Here is a 17140-nt window from a genome sequence, read left to right as displayed (position 1 = left end):
GAGCTGGAGGAGGCAAGCAGGTCTCTGAAGTGGAAGGCTTCACTTGACTCTGCTGGTTTGTTTTCATCATGCTGTGCACATCGCTAACTCTGGGGCTGAATATAGCAATCATTTCTGTTTAATTTCAGCAGCTGCTGGCTTTTCTTGGTGATAGGCTGCTTGAACTACTTTGTGTCAAAGTGCAAGGCGGGGCTTTTTTGGCCAGGGGGAGGTTTGCCCTATTTACAGATGGATCTTTTTGGCTTTTATCTCAGGCAGTGTGCATTTTTGCAAGGTTATAAGTGCTTTGCCTTGAGGCTGTGTCCTGCACCTAGTCCTCACTCTGATTTCTATTAATGCCTATGCATGTGGGGATAAAGAATGTTTGAAAGTCACCTTTTCTAGAAACAAAAGAATACTACATAAAGCTATTATTTTTGCCAGCTAGCTCTTCTTTTCTCATATTCTCCAAAGCATTTTTTTCAGCTTTCCATGCATATTGTGAACTGAGAACCAGTTCAAGTTTGACTTCCTCCAGAGGCTTGCTGGAAGTGTTGTTGAATGTACTTTAGAAGTACTCCTTGGAGCTGAGAGTGGCAGTCCCCATACTGGTAGTTTAAAACAACTCTGTGAATTCCGATAGCATGCTTCCCAACCCCAGAGACATGGCTCCTGCTCTCATTCATAGTCCAGCATGCCTTTTGCTGTGGTGCACAGCAGATGCCAGGTTGTGGAGGAAGGAACCTGGGTTATAGGGTGATGGTGGGCACAGCCATGCAGTTTTTGCAAATACTTGATATCAGTGATTCTCAGCTAGGGTACCCAGGGGTCAGTTCCTTTAAATGGTGCCACAAGGTGTGAGGACATAAATGAGGTGTGAGGAAATAAGTAGATAAGCTAGGATCAGGCTGATCCCAGCCTGAATGATTCCCTACCCCTACCACCCACCACCCCATGTGTAAGGAGGGTAAGCACTGTAATATATAGATAGGGTTGTAGGTTATAAATTAGTTTTTGAAATTGGGTACCACTTCAGTTCACAAAAGTTATGGAAGAAGGGTCCCTCAAGTCCCAAAAGGTTGAAAATCACTGTTTTATAGCCCATAAAATAATGCTGTCCTTGGAAAGCTATGGATTGAGCACAAAAGGGAATTCCAGTGTACAAGTAGTTTATCAACAGCCTTCGGTTGTTGTCAGAATTTGGTGGCTGATGTGGCCTAATCGCCATGGGGCACACCATGGTGTGCCATAGGTATACAGGAACAGTTTGGTTCTAATAAGCTAAGTGTATTGCTGCCTCATTTGTCAGATGTCTTGACCAAAAAGATTCATATAGGGCCCAGTTTGCTGGGAGTCTTAAGACTTGAGGAAGGACTTGCCTGCTGATTGTAAACGTTGACATTGGCTTTCTTTTTCTTTCCCACCCCCACGCACTCTCCCAGTCCTTTTTCTTCTCTTGCCCATAAAGATGGATTCAAATACAAGTCACATTTTACCTCCTCAGTAACACCTGAAATTTTACTAAACTGATTTCTTCTCATTGAAGAATAAATCCTAGTTCAGTATTGCTAAGTACTGTTCACAGCCAAGTGTGGGGTCCCAAGGGAGTAATAAAAAAATTGGAGAAAGAGCAGAAGGCTTTGGCTTTCTAAGGTAGATTGGACTTTTTTGTGCATGGGGCCCAGACAGCCCTGTGGAGTTCATATTAAATATCCATGGGCACCCACCAGCACAGAAGGAATTTTGCTGCATAGCACTTCTAAGAATAAGTCTACTTACCATGTAGGAAAGTGGCTGGGAAGGAAATCTCTAGAGCAGTAATTTGCATGTCAATCTACCATGATCCTTGCTGTAATGAAACATAAGATTGGAGCAACGCAGAGTAGAAATAGACATGGTGAGAGATACTACCCCCTTGCCTTTACTGCCCCTCCTTCTGAAAATGCTTTGGCCCCTTCCCACAAAGGTCTTTAAAAGCACCGAGTAAGCTTTACACAGAAGCCCTTTAATCCTGCTACAGAATGTGTTCCAATTACATCTGGCAGCTGCTTGCATACATGCGGATGATTTATTCAGAGATCAGCCCGTCAGATGCTGATAGATTTTTCAGCATTGGGTCCAAAGCCATGGAGCACAACACTGTAACCTGGGTTTACAGCTAAGTGGTGAAGGTAGCTCTTGTGCAAGTTGCTGGAGGAGGGAAATTTGAGGTCATGGGTGGTAATGACACTGAAATAGTATGTATGGTCAGGAAATTGCTTTCAATTACTTCTCACACTGATAGGTTTTACCAAGTTGAAGACTGTTGTCCTCTTTTAATGATTACAATCAATATTTGGTGAGCCTGAGGTTGAAAAACTAGCCTTTTCATATCAGAATGCTAAAACTTGAGCATTTTTACTTGCAGGAAGAAACCTAGAAACTTTGCTCATTCTCGTCTTCCCATCTCTTTTCCAGTTGTACAGATGGAAAAAGCAAACAAACAAAATAGTGTTTTTGATGGCAGTTTCATTGGGGCTTTCTGCTTTAGATGACTACCTCTTCTTGGAACCATTAACTTCTTTGAAAACGCATAGTAATAATATAAAAAGCTGGGGTGTATAAATTGTTCATTGCTTCTCAGGATTTGGTGGCAGTCTCGCAAGAGACTCCCATATGCTGGACTGATCTTTGCACTTTTGGTTGCCCACTGATGTGGTGATGTCAGCAGTTCTCTGCAGCATCGTATTTGTTGCCTTAGCCAGGAACAGCTGTGCTAAGGATTGACACCGCCAAGCATTTGCTGTAGGGGCAGTCTTGGAACTGGAGCTCTCCTGTGCATCTCTGTTGTTGCTGTGGTTCTTGGGAGCCAAGCTTGCGAGGCAGTGATTTATGAATGGAGAATTAACAATAGCCAGCAGGAGGCTTAAGGAACTAGAGTATGCTTAGCATTTCCTTAGAGCCCTGGGTCTGCACGGAGCTATGCAGAGATAAGTGAAATGAGAAATGGTGCCTTCGCTGCAGATCACTGTCTGCTTTAGATACAGGAAATGGAGATTCCAAACGGAGATGGCAACAGGGAAGGACCAGCACTGGAATAGGGGAATGTAATGGGCTGCATTGTGTTGTAGGCAATGCTTATGATGGTGAAGAGTTGAGTGGATTGGAGGTGGTGGTATGGGTAGCAGTAGTGCAAAGCAAGCCTCAAGAAGGAGGCTCGTGGGAGGGGAAGAGAGATACTGAGGTATACAAATGAGAGCTTTTTTCAGGAATGGGGAGAGGCTGTGCAGGCAGCATGGTTTCGTGGTTTTTTAAAATATTTATCCAGGCCAAAACAGTTCTGAATTCAGTTGGGCAAAGCCTGATAGTTAAGTTCCAAAATTCGACTGAGCAGAATTCAGTCATCAAGTCTGTGTGGCTTTACTGCTGTGGAAGTATCCAACATCCCAGACCCATTGGTTTGGGGCTTTGGATACTCCCTAAATCCAGGCAGGCTTCCTATGTACAAGCCCCCAAGCCCAAGCTGTATGGTTCAGATGCTTGTGGGTGCCTCAGTATTCTTATAGGTATGACAGAAACTGCTGAGATTTCAGCAGAGCAAAGGGCAGTCTGTAGGCAGGGTTGGAGCTAGACAGAGCAACCAGTGGGGGTGAGGAGGTGGATTTTTCAGGCCATTTCAGAGGGTGACATTGGTTTGTGTATGCAGTGTAGTTAATGCACATTGCATCAGCTGCAGAGTATTTCATTGAGTTGAAGAAAGAAGAGGGCACCCCACCCAGCAGAATTGTATTGCAACCCCTACTTTGCTTAGTCTGCCTTAATGGCTGCCTGGCTCTGTACCCTCTTCTCATGCTGTGGCAGGGGAGTTGAGTTCCCTGTACAGCATGCACTTGCTGTCAAATCCATCAGAAGCTGTTGGTAAAGGAGGTGTTCCAGCTGCATGTGAGAAAAGGGTGAAGGTTGATTTTAAAGTGGCTGTCTTTAAGCCACTGAATGGTGGTGGAAGACTCATATATGTGGCAGCAACCTTGTCTTGGTTTATCTGCTACTACAAAATTAGCATATCCCCATACTGTTAAGTGTTAGCTCTTGCAGTTGTGTAGTGGTTATGTGATCCTTACCCAGAATAGGATACAGTTCATCTGATCTTGGACATGAGCTGTGTGCAAATCATCTGTTTTACTGTAACCTCAATTCTGGCACCAGAGGTTTCTCAATAATAATTACAAATGCAATTGTGTCGCTTTTACAATACTAAGAAATTTTCCTATTTACGGTTTGACCCACTGTGGACAGGATTTGAAGGTACGCTTTTTTCTCAGGACTTTCCACCTTGTGTTCCTCGACTAACAGCAGGGCTTGGCAACCTCCGGCACGTGTGCCGAGCATGGCCATTTTGCTCGGCACGCCACCGCCAGCCCCAGCTCTGTGTAGCTGCTGCCAACCACGGAGCCCAGGCTGCTCCCAGCAGGCAGCTGGGAAGCTGCAAGCCCTGCTACAAGCAGCCTGGGCTCCGTGGTTGGCAGCAGCTACCCAGAGCCAGGGCTGGGTGCAGCAGGCAGGCTACAAACATGTGCCGAGTTCCAGCATCAGCTCTGTACTGGTGTGTGCACACACGTCTCGGAGCGGGTGATGGGGGAGGGACCTGAGGCAGTGCAGCCCTGGTCTCTCCCATGCTGCCAGCACAGAGCTGATGGTGGGGCTCTGGAGCCTGGTGCAGCTGTTTGTAGACAGCCTGGCCTCTGGGCAGCTGCAGCAAGCAGCAGGCAGGCTGCAAACCGGGCTCCACAGCACCGGCATCAGCTCCATGCTGGCGGTGACTATGCGTGTACTTCGGAGCGGACAGCACTGCCTCAGGCCCTATCCCTGCTGTCCGCTCCGAGGTGTGCGCGCAGTCACCACCAGCATGGAGCTGTGGAGCCTGGTGCAGCTGTTTGCAGCCTGCCCCACTGCTTGTTGCAGTGGCCCAGAGCCCAGGGTAGCTACAAGCAGCTGCTCCGGGCTCCAGAGCCTAGTCATTAGCTCTGTGCCAGCAGCAGGGGAGAGGCTGGGTTTGTCTTGCCTCAGGCCGCCCCCCAACCATCTGCTTGGAAGTACGCGTGCAGCTGTTTGCAGACTCCCAGCTGCAGCCAGCCCTGGCTCTGGGTAGCTGCTGCCAACTACAGAGCCCAGTCTGCTTGCAATGGGACTTGCAGCTGAGCCCACCTGATTCCCACCCACTCCAAGCCCAACACTGGCCCAGACCCTCTACTGGGATGAGGCTGGCCTTGCCCCTTGCCAGGAGCATCGCACCTTTGTGGGCTTAGCTGTGTGGAGTGGGTGGGTGGTTGGGCTGATGGGCAGGCTCTGATCCGGGGCATCGGCTGGTTGCTCTGCAGCCCGGGGGTTGGATCCCCAGGGAAGCAAAGGGGCTCCAGCAGGTCCAGGACATTGTTGGGTCGGACTTTATCCGGTGGCCCAGCAGCCAGGCTCTGTGCACCCATGCATCTGGTTCTATGTGTGCACACGTTTGTCTGGTTCCAGATGTGTGTGAGCATGTCTGCTCTGGTTCTCTGTGTTTGAGCACGTGGTTGTACATGTGTGTGTGGTTCATAGTATTGTAGTGCTTAGGGTCAGAAGAGACCTAAACCGATCAGCAGGTCTGACCCCCAGCCCCAGGCAGGAATGGGTGCTGGGGTCATATCACTCCAGCCAAATATCTGTTCAGCCTCCTCTTGAAGACCCCCAAGGTAGGAGAGAGCACTACCTCCCTTGGGAGCCCATTGCAGAGCCTGGCAGCCCTAACTGTAAGTAAGGTCTCCTGATGTCCAGCCTGAAACTTCTCTATAACAATTTGTGGCCATTATTCCTAGTAACCCCAGGTGATGCCCGGGAAAACAGAGCAACCCTCAATTCCTGCTGTTCCCCCACCCCCGGTGAATTTGTAAACAGCCACCAGATCCCCTCTCAGCCTTCTCTTGTGGAGGCTGAATAGGATCAGGCCCTTTAGTTTATCTTCATAGGGCCTGCCCCTTGACCATGTGAGTGGCCCTACTCCAGACTCTCTTAATGCTAGCCACATCTCTCTTGAAGTGTGGCACCCAGAACTGGACACAGTACTCCAACTATGGCCTGACCAATGCTGCATAGAGGAGAAGGATCACCTCCCTGGACCTGCTTGTGATGCATCTGTAGATACACGACAAGGTGCAGTTAGCCTTACTGACGGCTTCCTTGCATTGGCAATTCATGTCTATCCTGGAGTCAGCAATGACTCCAAGATCCCATTCTGCCACCATGTTGACAAGAAAGGTGCTACCATGGAAGTGCCTGCCCGAGGTGGCTGGACTTGTCCACCGTTAATGTAATAGGTGCCTGTAGCAATAAGGCAGCACAAATTGATACCACCTATTTTGTGGCTTATGAGGGATATAGACATCTGCCTGCCCTTTGTGCTGCCATAAAAATCTTTATGGCAGCACAAAGGCTCCATCTGTTCCCACCTTGATTTGCACGGTAGAATAATGTTCCATGTGAAGAGAGAAAGCAGTTGTACTAACAGAGCTGTGTTTTGGGGAGGCATTTCCAGTAATAACCATAGGGTTTCTGCTTCATGAGGCTTGTTTATGACAAAGGGAGCAATAATCTTTACTTGTGATAGAGGCTATTAAAGTTGTTTTCCTATATTTGTAGTCATCAGTGCCACACATCATAAAATCTCTTTTCCTGCTCTGAAGTTCCCTGAGTTGCCTCCAGTGAGGTTTTCAGTAATTTGGTGATAACTGGGAAAGTGGTTGCTATGGATAACTGTTCACATAGTCTGTGTATGTGCACTTGTAATAGGAGGACAGTGCCCCTGACCTGACCTGACCTGCAGGGTTTGCAGTCTAAAACCACAGGCAAAGACTGGACAAGAGATCACAAGGCAGGGTGTGGTGCTGGTTTCAGTGCTCCTTTGTGCTTCTGCTTGGCCTTTCGGGAGCTTCTGTTGGAGGGACCTGGATGAGGGTACTAAAGAGGCTGTTTCCAGCACAGCAACATAAAAGGGAGTTGACAGCAGTGTGCCAGGGAAAGGGACTGTTGAGTCTGAAGCACAGACGCTCCAGGTTCTGTCTCCAGAGCTATGTGCTCTTTGGATTTGAACATCTTTGTGCCTTAGTGTCCAACCTGTGAACCGTAAAGCAAGAAGGCAGCTGATTTCAGAGGTTTGTCTAAAACTAGAATTTTGGATGCAAAGCCATGCAGCATCTCAGCCTGTACTCCAAAGTACCATGCTCTATACTCCCTCTGTCACCTAAGTAACAGCTGCCCAGTCCTGCGGTTGGCTTGTATCCCATGTGATAGCTAAATGGCTTCCTCAACCATCTCTTTACCTTCTGTGCTGTGTCCTTGTTTTAGAGGAGCTGGGGCAAAATGAAGATGGCTCTTTGTTCATCAGTTCAGCTCTTACTTGAGATGCTTCTGCATTATTTCCTTAGGGTTGTAAGCACAATGTGAGTGGCATCCACACATGCAAAACATCTCAAAGAGCTACAGTCAGCATAAAGTGAGGAGCTCTTTACTATAGCATCAGCTCCACAGAACCTGCTCAGCCCTTACCAAGCTTGACATTGGCTGCTTCTGCAGCATGATGGGCATTAAGGAAATGGGTTTCAATTTCCTTTCAAAAACCCTGCTAGGGTTCAATACTGACAACTGCAAGGTACTGCACCTGGGGAGGAAGAACCAGCAGCATATCTACAGACCGGGGAACTCCCTTCTTGTCAGCACAGAGGCAGAAAAGGATCTTGGAGTCATTATTGATTCCAAGATGAACATGGGCTGCCAATGTGAGAATGAGGTCAGTTAAGGCTAACCACACCTTGTCATGCATCCACAGATGCATCATGAGCAAGTCCAAGGAGGTGATCCTCCCCCTTTATGCAATATTAGTCAGGCCACAGTTGGAGTACTGCATCCGGCTGTGGGTGCCACACTTCAGGAGCGATGTGGACAGCATTGAGAGGGTCCAGAGAAGGGCCACCTGCATGATTGGGGGCAGCAGGGCAGGCCCTATGAGGGGAGGCTACGGGACCTGAACCTGTTCAGCCTCTACAAGAGAAGGCTGAGAGGGGATCTGGTGGCTGTCTATAAACCTACCAAGGGGAACCAGCGGGGATTGGGAGAGACCCTGTTCCCCTGAGCACTACCAGGAGTAACTAAGAATAACGGCCATAAGTTGACTGAGAGTAGGTTCAGGCTGGACATCAGGAGGCACTACTTCACTGTCAGGGCAGCTGGAATCTGGAACCAACTTCCAAGGGAAGTGGTGGTCACTGCTACCCTGGGGGTCTTCAAAAGGAGGCTGGATAATCAACTTGCTGGGGTTGTTTGACCCCAGTACTCTTTCCTGCCATGGCAGGGGGTTGGACTTGATGATTTGCTGAGGTCCCTTCTGACCCTACCAACTATGAAACACAGGATAATAGGGTAGTTATAAACAAAAGTAAAATAGCCCATTTCTTTTTTCTCTCCAACTGCATATATAGGAAGAAGAGTAAGCTGCAGTACTGAATGCATAGATTCAGATCTGGCTGATGTCACAGTCTAATGGTTCCATAACCAGCCTTCATTTATATCACAGATCATGGAATCATAGAAAATGAGGGTTGGAAGGGACCTGAGGAGGTCTAGTCCTGTGGTTCTCAACTTTTTTCATACCGGGACCTAATTGGGAAGATCAGTGGGTTGACCCAACCCACACCCCCCTGGCTTGATCTACAGTCCCGTGCTCCTCTGGGCCATGCTGGGGCCCCTCATTACTGACCTGTGGTCCCCTGCTCACCCCCCAGCCCTGCTGGAGAAGACCCCCAGCTGCCCCCATCATGCTTGTGCTGGAGTGGAAGCAGCAAGCATTGCCCCTGTCCTGTCCCACCTGACAAGCAATGAGTGTAGGCCCCTGTGTGTATGGGCCCTGGCCCTGTGCTGCCAGCCCAGGCATGCAGCTCCCTGCTGTGAAGGACTTCCCTTGCTGAAGGGTCAGGTGCCTTCCCTCTGCTTGCCAACTCCCCCCCCCCCTTTTCTGGCCCACACCTGGCCACCTTCTCCAGCACTAGCACCCACTGCCTCCAGTCATCCCAAGCAGCCCCTTGTAGGCTGGAATGCTGCCAGCCTGCAAAGGGAAACCTGTGCTTTCACACATTTTTATGGGACTTGCTCATGACCCTTTTAAATTTTCCTGTGACCCACTTTTGAGTCGCGACCCACTAGTTGAAAAACACTGATCTAATCCACCCCTGTGCTCAAAGCAGGACCATCCCCAAATAGATCATCCCAGCCAAAGATTTGTCTACCTGTGTTTTCAAAACCTCCAAGGATGGAGATTCCACAACCTATCTGGGTAACCTGTTCCAGTGCTTTACTACCCTCCTAGTGAGAGTTTTTCCTGATATCCAACCTAAACTTCCCTTGTTGCAACTTGAGACCATTGCTCTTTGCTCAGTCATCTGCCACCACTGAGGATACAGCTGTGCAGCTGAGCCTGAGGGTCCTGGGACTATAACAGCAGAGTTGATGACTGTCAAAGATTTAGGTGCTCACATAGAGTTCTGTGATTGTGGTCTGTTCTTGGGCTGTGCATGCCCAAGCAAAATGAGTAGGGGGAGCACTCTCAAAAGCTCCTTAATTCCATTTGCAGAAATAACTTGATCACTTTCACCCAACTCTTTAAAGGCAATTAGACACCTTGCTGCCGTTGAGGGAATTGGATGCTTATACTCCTGGTATCTGGCCTTCTGCTTTCAGTGAGACTCCCATATTAGTCATGTCCAGATGACACTTTTACTGTGACCAGCAGGAGTGCCCTCACACTTGATGTGCTGCATTACGCTTGCTGGTGCTTCAACCAGGACAGCATAGTCAGGGTTGTGGGCAGGTCAGTTGTCACTACTTGGTGACAGTGGATTGGATCCTTCATGGCACAGCGCAGACTTGGATACACAAAGCCAAAGCAATTTCACTTAACAACGGAGTTTCACTTAAAGTCTTAATTGTCTCTCTGCATATGATAATGTGAAAAGGAAGGCTAGAATAGAACAGCACTTTAGTTAATGTTTTATGCATTGGTTGCAGTATGACCCTTCTGAGGGGGAGGTTTCCAGTAAAGAGTGTGTGACATGCTTCTGAAAGAATGCATTATCAAAATACAGAGTGATTGGCTAAACGCTGCAGCCAGCCAAGGGCCTGAGATTTTTTCATGTGCTTTGAAGACAGGAGGGGCACATTCACTCAAAGTGACCCCCTCCTGACCGTGATCTGCAAAGCATGTCTAATGCCTTGCCAAGTCTGCTGGAACTTTATCCAGAAGAGAGGGAACATAGAATATTTTTCCTTTCTTAGGTGGGTTTATATTTGTGTAACTCCTGGCATCAGAAATCAACCAAGTGGCAGACTTGCAACTGTGAGGACGGATGGGGAAGTGTGCAAGGGGAAGAGGAGGGGCAAGCCATTACAGAAACAAATGGGAGTGGAACAATCCTGGCAGGAACAGAGTTGCTCCAACTGTCTGGGGTGATGTATTAAAAAACAAACAAACAACAACCCCCCCCCCCACCGGCAGTGATCTGACTCTGCTTTGTAGTAATATATGGCAAGAAGAACACTCTGTACTTGACAGCTCATTTGAGTCTGTCCCTAAGTGTCTCTTCACAGCATCTGATGATGTGCAAGCCCTCTGCTTTATGAAAGCATATGCTTTTCATCTCTGATTTAGTTAGTCTGTAAGGTACAGATCTACACTGCCTTCTGCCTGACTTTAGACTGATGTTGCTAACTACCTTTCTTTCAGTCTGTCCCAACCATGCAGTTGGTCCAATATAAAATCATCCACAGCAATCATTGACTTTTGTAGTAACATAAGGCATTTTGTGCATGTACCTGGGAGGGAAATATGGGATGAACTTCTAGATGTCTGAGGACCTTGTGGGCCAAACCCCAGGCATCATCTGGTCCAGGGGGCTGCCTATGAGGCCAGTAATCTGGCAATGAGAGAAGTAGTAATATGGCAATTAATGCTGCTGCTATGAAATTCCAGCCCCACGAGGCAGGTGATGTGACTCTACAGTCTGGATTTGGCTTGTGGACCAGTCCTGTGTGCTGGATCTAACCTGTGGGGCTGGATATCTTAGGCATCATTGGTTTAGAAGTGTGCAATCTTGCAAAAATGAGGCTGTAATTGTGGGAACTGCTGCAGGTCGGAGCACTGCATGGGTGAACTTTACAGATAGACTTATCAAAAGCAATATAAGGGAATGGTGTGGGGTGAGGATGGGTGGCACACGGTTTTTAGCCTCCTAGACCGACAGTCTACTTTTTATGAATATTTAACCCATTAAAGGCAATGTGATTTGCAAATACTTCCTTTTTCTATTTGACCTCTTTCTGAGGGCCTTGTGCATGGGCTGTGAACTCAAGTTTGTTGCAGTTGCCCTTCACCACAGCATCATCTATAGCATGAAGAGATGCTAAGCAGTCATATTTCCAGCTTTGAAGATAATGGGATTTGTCAGAGGTGCTGAGGGAAATGTGAAAATGTTGTATCATAGAAAAGTAGGGCTGGAAAGGACCTCTAGAGATCTAGCCCCAACCCCCTGTGTGAGGTAGGATCATGTTTATCCAAGCCATCATAGAGGTATTTGTATTTAAAATAGGAAATCAGTATTCTAATATTGCAGAAAAATGTTTGTGTGGCTTAAAAGCGGCTGTAGTATCTGAAACTGAAGTACAGGTATGAGACACTAGCACAAATATGAAAACTAACTTGAAGTGAAATGGACTGTACACCAGCTACTAGGGAAACACTTTATTTACCACCAGTTTGTTAAGAGAATAGGAACAAGAAAAAAAAAGTCTGTAATGGAAAATGTGCATCTGCGTTTTTTGTTGGGATCTACTGATCTCCTCTGCTGTTACAACTAACAGTTGCAGAGGAATTATACTAGTGTACCTGATTTATTTTTTTTAAGAGCAAGAATTATGCATGTGTCTTTAGTGAAGCATCTGTAATGCTAGGGGGGGAAAGGTTGCAGTATTTGGACACTCCTGGGATAGCTAAGCCAAGCTTTGTTGTGTCACTGCGGTACCACCAACAGTGCTATTGTTTAGTTTGGTGTTTTTTCGGTATTTTTGAACGTATTAGTGGGTGCAGTTTGTATTCTGTGGTCCCTTGTCATGGACCGGGAGCTCTTTTATGTGAGCGTTTAATAACAACATGTTTTATTGTCAGAGCATTTAATGATAGATTAGTTTAGGGCCTGAACAGCTTAGAGCATTAATAATGGGAAAAGGGCAGCACATGGAGGCTTCTTAGTAAGTTATAATGGGATGTGAAGTATGTTGCTGATTCAGACCTGATCCAGGTCAGGAGTAACTTAATCTTGTGGCAGCCTGCTCAGTGGCTTTTGTAACAAGAGTTGGGGATCCTGCTGGTGCCAGTTGTTGGCAGATGTCTGCCTCACATGAACCACTGGTGGCTGGGTCTGTGTGCTGGTAGATGAAGCAGAGGGCAAGTGCTTTTTGGACCCAGTGGTTGATTTTCTTATCACTACTAGAAATGATTCCCTCTACACCAAAGTGGAGACATGGTGTCAAGTGAGATGAGCACTTAGAGTGCTAACTGCAGTCCATGCTGCGTCCCTGCCACCCTGTCAGCCCACTTATGGACGGGCATAACAACTTCAGGCTGTTTGTGGCATATCACCTCTGTGGTCTGCTACCTCTGACAGTGATCTTAAAAACAGGATTGAACCATTGTGATAGGGCACCAAAAGGCCAGGGGAGCTTGGCTATTCTGAGATAGTTTAATGGTAACTTTTTTTTCTCTTCACTGTGAAATGCACATATGTAGGAAATCAGGAGCAATGTCTAGGCAGGATGTATTGCTGAAGTGTAGCCTGACATGAACCTTGAGAACTGAACAGTTTTGAGTACACCCACACACCTGTGAGAAACTAGCTGGTGGTTAAAATAAAACCATGGTTATGAGAGAACTGCTTTCTTTCAGAGTAAAGACTAGCTTTAGTTTAGTCTTGAAAAAAAAAAAAAGGTTTGATATGATGCTGAACATACCCCAAGATTTGACTTGGGTGTATTTCAGATTTAGAAGCTGATCCAGCCTCCCTAACAAAATTACTTAAATCAAACTGCCTAGGAAAGTAAAATGTCTCCTGCCTCACCGGGAAGATTTTGAGAATGTCTACTGTGAGCTTACCAGCTTTTCTTTTCTAGTCTCTTTTTACTTAAACAACATAGAAGAGACTGGACATTGAACACACTAATAACAAACACCACCAAGATTTCCAGGCTAGGGGATGCAGCAGAAACTAGGTGGCTTAAATCTGGGGTTTCCATGCCCTGCATAGTTTCTGAATAAAGAGCACATCACACACACAACTTCCTTCCCATTCAAGATGGCATGGACCTCTACTGGTAGCAGTGCCAGTAACATTCCCACTGCAGCTGTAGAAGTGTCTTACAAAGAAAAGAAAATTGGGGAAGTCATTTAATGCATTTCCAGCCTCTTGATTTCAGCAGCTGAAAATGCAGAGGAAGTGGCACCCAGTGACCAGCCAGCAGCTCTAGAAGAGCAAATCTCTTCACATGCCAGTTGTGAAATTGCTGTGGTATAGGTTTGTATGCAGAAAGTGGTCCCTAATAGCAGTGTTAAAGGTTGCATCACCCTAAGTAAAAGGAGGAAATCATTGCTAGAATGGATTCTTCATCCTCGGGTTTAACAATTGAAGATTGTTTCATTTCGTTTATTTTTGTTGTCGTCTCTTCACTTGACTGCAGCTAGTTTGAGGCCCTTCCTTGAATCCTGTAGCTTAGACATTGGTAATGGGACAAATCCAGAGCCACATTTAAGAGCCATACTGGGGTCAGATCCAATCCAGCACCTTGTCTCTGATAGTGGCAAGTAATAGAGGCTTTAAAGGGATGAGTACGCACGCAAGACATGTCTGGTGTAATCCATTTCCCATCTTTGTTAAACAAATGAAAAATGTATTTCAGTAGTGTGCAGGGGGGAGCAGTTGAAGCGAAGCTTGGTGTGCCGGCTAGCACTCCTCTAGAAATGCGCAGCTGCCGAATGCTTTGCCGTTGTATGATGAACCAAATAAGGGCTGGTGCAGGAAATGAGCACAGCGCAAAGGGCCATTGTGGGCTACGTACAACACTGCTGCTTACTGATACTGATCTCTTCCAGCCTTGGGTTGCATTTCTGGGGGGGCAGGGGCTGGAGGATGGGTGCAGAGTGTCATCACTATACTGCGTACCTATGAATAATAATTTCTGTCCAGCCATCTGCCAGTTACCTTGTTGACTGCAGTGTGGTTCATTCACAGAGCTCTGGAAAGTAAATTTCAGGTCCCAGCTGACCCCAGATCCCAATTAGGAACACCTACTCCATAGCCTGTGCCTCATTAGCCTGTCTCTAGACATTGTCAATTGAAGTGGGTCCCCGATTGCTCTCCTGGGTCAGTCTGTGGTAATGTGAGGGAGGGGAGGGGAGCAGTGGCAGATGCTGCCCTTGTGTGGAGCAGCTTCTTCACCAGGATGTTTGCCATGGTGACAGAGGAGAATTTGGATGGGTTGAAAAACAAACTTCCTTCTAGGACGCTTGGTGATGTTGGTCTGAGATGCTCCCCTCTGGGTCTTAGTGAAACCATGCATCTTGTGATGTTCAGCGTGTGTTCTGTTTTCTCCTACAGGAGAGTTGCTGAGTCAGCCTCGACCAGAGGGAGTGACAGAGATCATCTGCCCAAAGAATGGCAATGAGCGAGTGAACGTCGCCTTGGTTTACCCACCCACCCCGACCGTGATCAGCCCTTGTTCCAAGTGAGCCCTGAGAGAAGCCCTGACCCCCCCCATTTCAGTTCACACCAAAACCCTAAATACAGCAAGCCCTCGCTAAGCCTTTTTGAGAAGTAGCAGCCGCACAGCCCAAGGACAGTTCTAATTATTTGTGGGACATGGACACCCCATTCCAAGAACAAAGGTACAGTAAGGCAAAACCCCATGTGTCCTCCTTAATCTTGTTTTGCTGAATAAGAAATGTGTCTGAGGGACAGTTCTGTTTCTTGTTATGCAAAGCAGTGAATATTCTTTGATGGGAAGGGTGGGATTTTGGAAATAATAGCTTTCCCTTACAGTCATTGCACCTGCGGTTTGTGTCTACTTAGTGAACTGCAAGTTGTCTAGGCCTTGCTCTGTTTATATCTGAGAAGTGCAAATACTTCAGTGGGTACTGGCAGTTCAGCTTGAGGATGATCAGGAATAAAACCATGATAGCAACAATGGAGAGGCTGGGCTTAGGTCAGCTTGCAGAGAAGGTGTAACTGAAGGGTGAGTCCCAATTATAACGCTCTCTCTGCAGCTGGCAAGAGAATGTCAGCTAGCCAGCTGTGCTCTCCTGGGTCACCATCCTTACTGCTACTCTTGCTTTAAGATAATCTGAAACTACTTCCAAACATTATATATTTCTACCATCAGCCCCCATAGCAGGTCCTGTTTTAAACCACTTTATAGGATGACCTGCATTCCAACTATGTGAATGGGACTTTCAAACACTGCTTTACCTGTAGTGAGAGCCAGTCCTTAGTTTTTCTGAAGCTCAGCTCTGAATCACAGCTACACATTCCTGCTCTGTTCTTCTGCATGTGTGAGATTAGTAAATTGTTAGGGTAAGTTTTTAACCTGAGGTACCAACATATTAAATTGATTTGAGGTGCAACATGCATGTCTTCTGAGTTCTGCTGCAAGTATGAGTTCAGTTCATCTCCAGTCTGCCTTCTGTAGCATCTAACAATAGTGCTCCAGTTCCACAGTGGCTGTACTTATGACTTAGCTGTCAGGAAATCCATAGCAAATGGAGACTTTGCACATAGCTTTATTCCAAAAAAGGACTGCTTTATTTAGATGACTGAGTATCTACCATGTTTTGACTATTGGAAGAAAATGGAATGTGTATTAAGCTATATATCATGAGCACTATACAGCATAACAGACTCTTACTGCGTTATTGCTTCTTTGTCCTTCTCTCCTCCAGATGAATGGAAGCACCAGTGCTGAAGGTTTTATATCAGGCAGAATGTGAAACCATGGTGTGGCTGGACAATCTGTAGCACTGCTGTCTGCTTGGGTTTGGAGTCATGCATTGACAAGAACACCAGACTTTGGAACTCTGAACTGTTTCAAGTGGGCACACAGCTAACTGCGTCTCCTCTGAGGTATCCTCGAACTGAAGTGTACGCTGCAATCTGAAGGTCATGGATGATTGGATGGGAAGTGGCTATTAGGTAGCAGCATTCATGGCTGGAGACAAAACACTGAGATTGAAACTCATGGACCCACTAATCGCCTGTTGTGCAGCCATTTGGACCTCTTGGTGAATGTAAAAATATTCAGTACTGTTTCTTTCAGGCATGCCTGAAGGAAAGTCTTTTGAGATGAGCTGCTGTTGGGGTTCCCTGGAATTGTTCCTGCACATGTGAGTGTTTGAGGTTGCCAGTCAAGTTGCTTTGTGAGATTTTCTTATGTGACTATAAATAGTCATATTGTTTTAAAATCAGAGCAGTGAAGCAAAATACCTAGTAATGACTCTCATCAGTGCATTATGCAAAGGCTTCTTGAGCAACTTGGTGGAAGGATAAGTGATGAAGCTTGTTAATAGAGGAAAGCATTTTATGTGGTCTGAATTCACTTATCCAATGGTAGGGCCTCAAGTTACTGAGCCTAGAGGTAGAGAGAAGCCTTTTGGACCACGAGGTTACAAGTGTACATGAACTGAACCCACTTTTATACTGGATTTTGTATATCAGAGGTTAAGATGGAATAAAAGAACAGGCAGGATCTTGCCAGGCACATTCTAGATTATATTGAATGCACAAAAAATCCTTGTGACTTGTAGCAGTCTGACACTAGGGTTAGAAGGAGATGTCGCCGATTTGAAGTGTATTAGCTGTGCTGCAATGTGTCATGGAATGTGTGTTTTGTCTAATGGGTACAGCTGATGTGCTTCATTGTATGAAACACATGTTGCCCCTTTTCCCACCCTTGAAGATGCGGGACAAAAAGCAATATAATCTGTGCAGGTGATTTTGGCTGAATGAGGAAAGCGAGTCTGGATGAGTGGGGATGGGGAAGTTGGGGTTCTCCACTCAGCCAGACT

The 17140-nt window shown here is 46.6% G+C and overlaps 1 protein-coding gene across 2 annotated transcripts in view; it reads left to right on the top strand.

The window, feature by feature from the left end:
• The window catches only part of MFHAS1 (multifunctional ROCO family signaling regulator 1), a 76047-nt gene that overhangs the window by 46892 nt on the left and 12015 nt on the right, over positions 1–17140 (top strand). Inside the window, exons 2-3 of one of the 2 annotated variants that reach the window (XM_090036896.1) lie at positions 14682–14968; positions 16019–16199. In XM_090036896.1, coding sequence (XP_089893022.1) covers positions 14682–14812 — 131 coding nt within the window. In that variant the 3' untranslated portion in view covers positions 14813–14968; positions 16019–16199. Of the gene's footprint in view, positions 1–14681; positions 14969–16018; positions 16460–17140 lie in introns of both variants that reach the window. The other variant, XM_090036895.1, reaches the window with a different exon arrangement.

Source organism: Crocodylus siamensis, chromosome 2 (genome assembly GCF_052110815.1).
Source record: "Crocodylus siamensis isolate JL-2025a chromosome 2, ASM5211081v1, whole genome shotgun sequence".
NCBI classification, from domain to species: Eukaryota; Metazoa; Chordata; order Crocodylia; family Crocodylidae; genus Crocodylus; species Crocodylus siamensis.
Note: the sequence above shows the minus strand (reverse complement) of the source record. Positions and strands in the feature narration are given on the sequence as shown.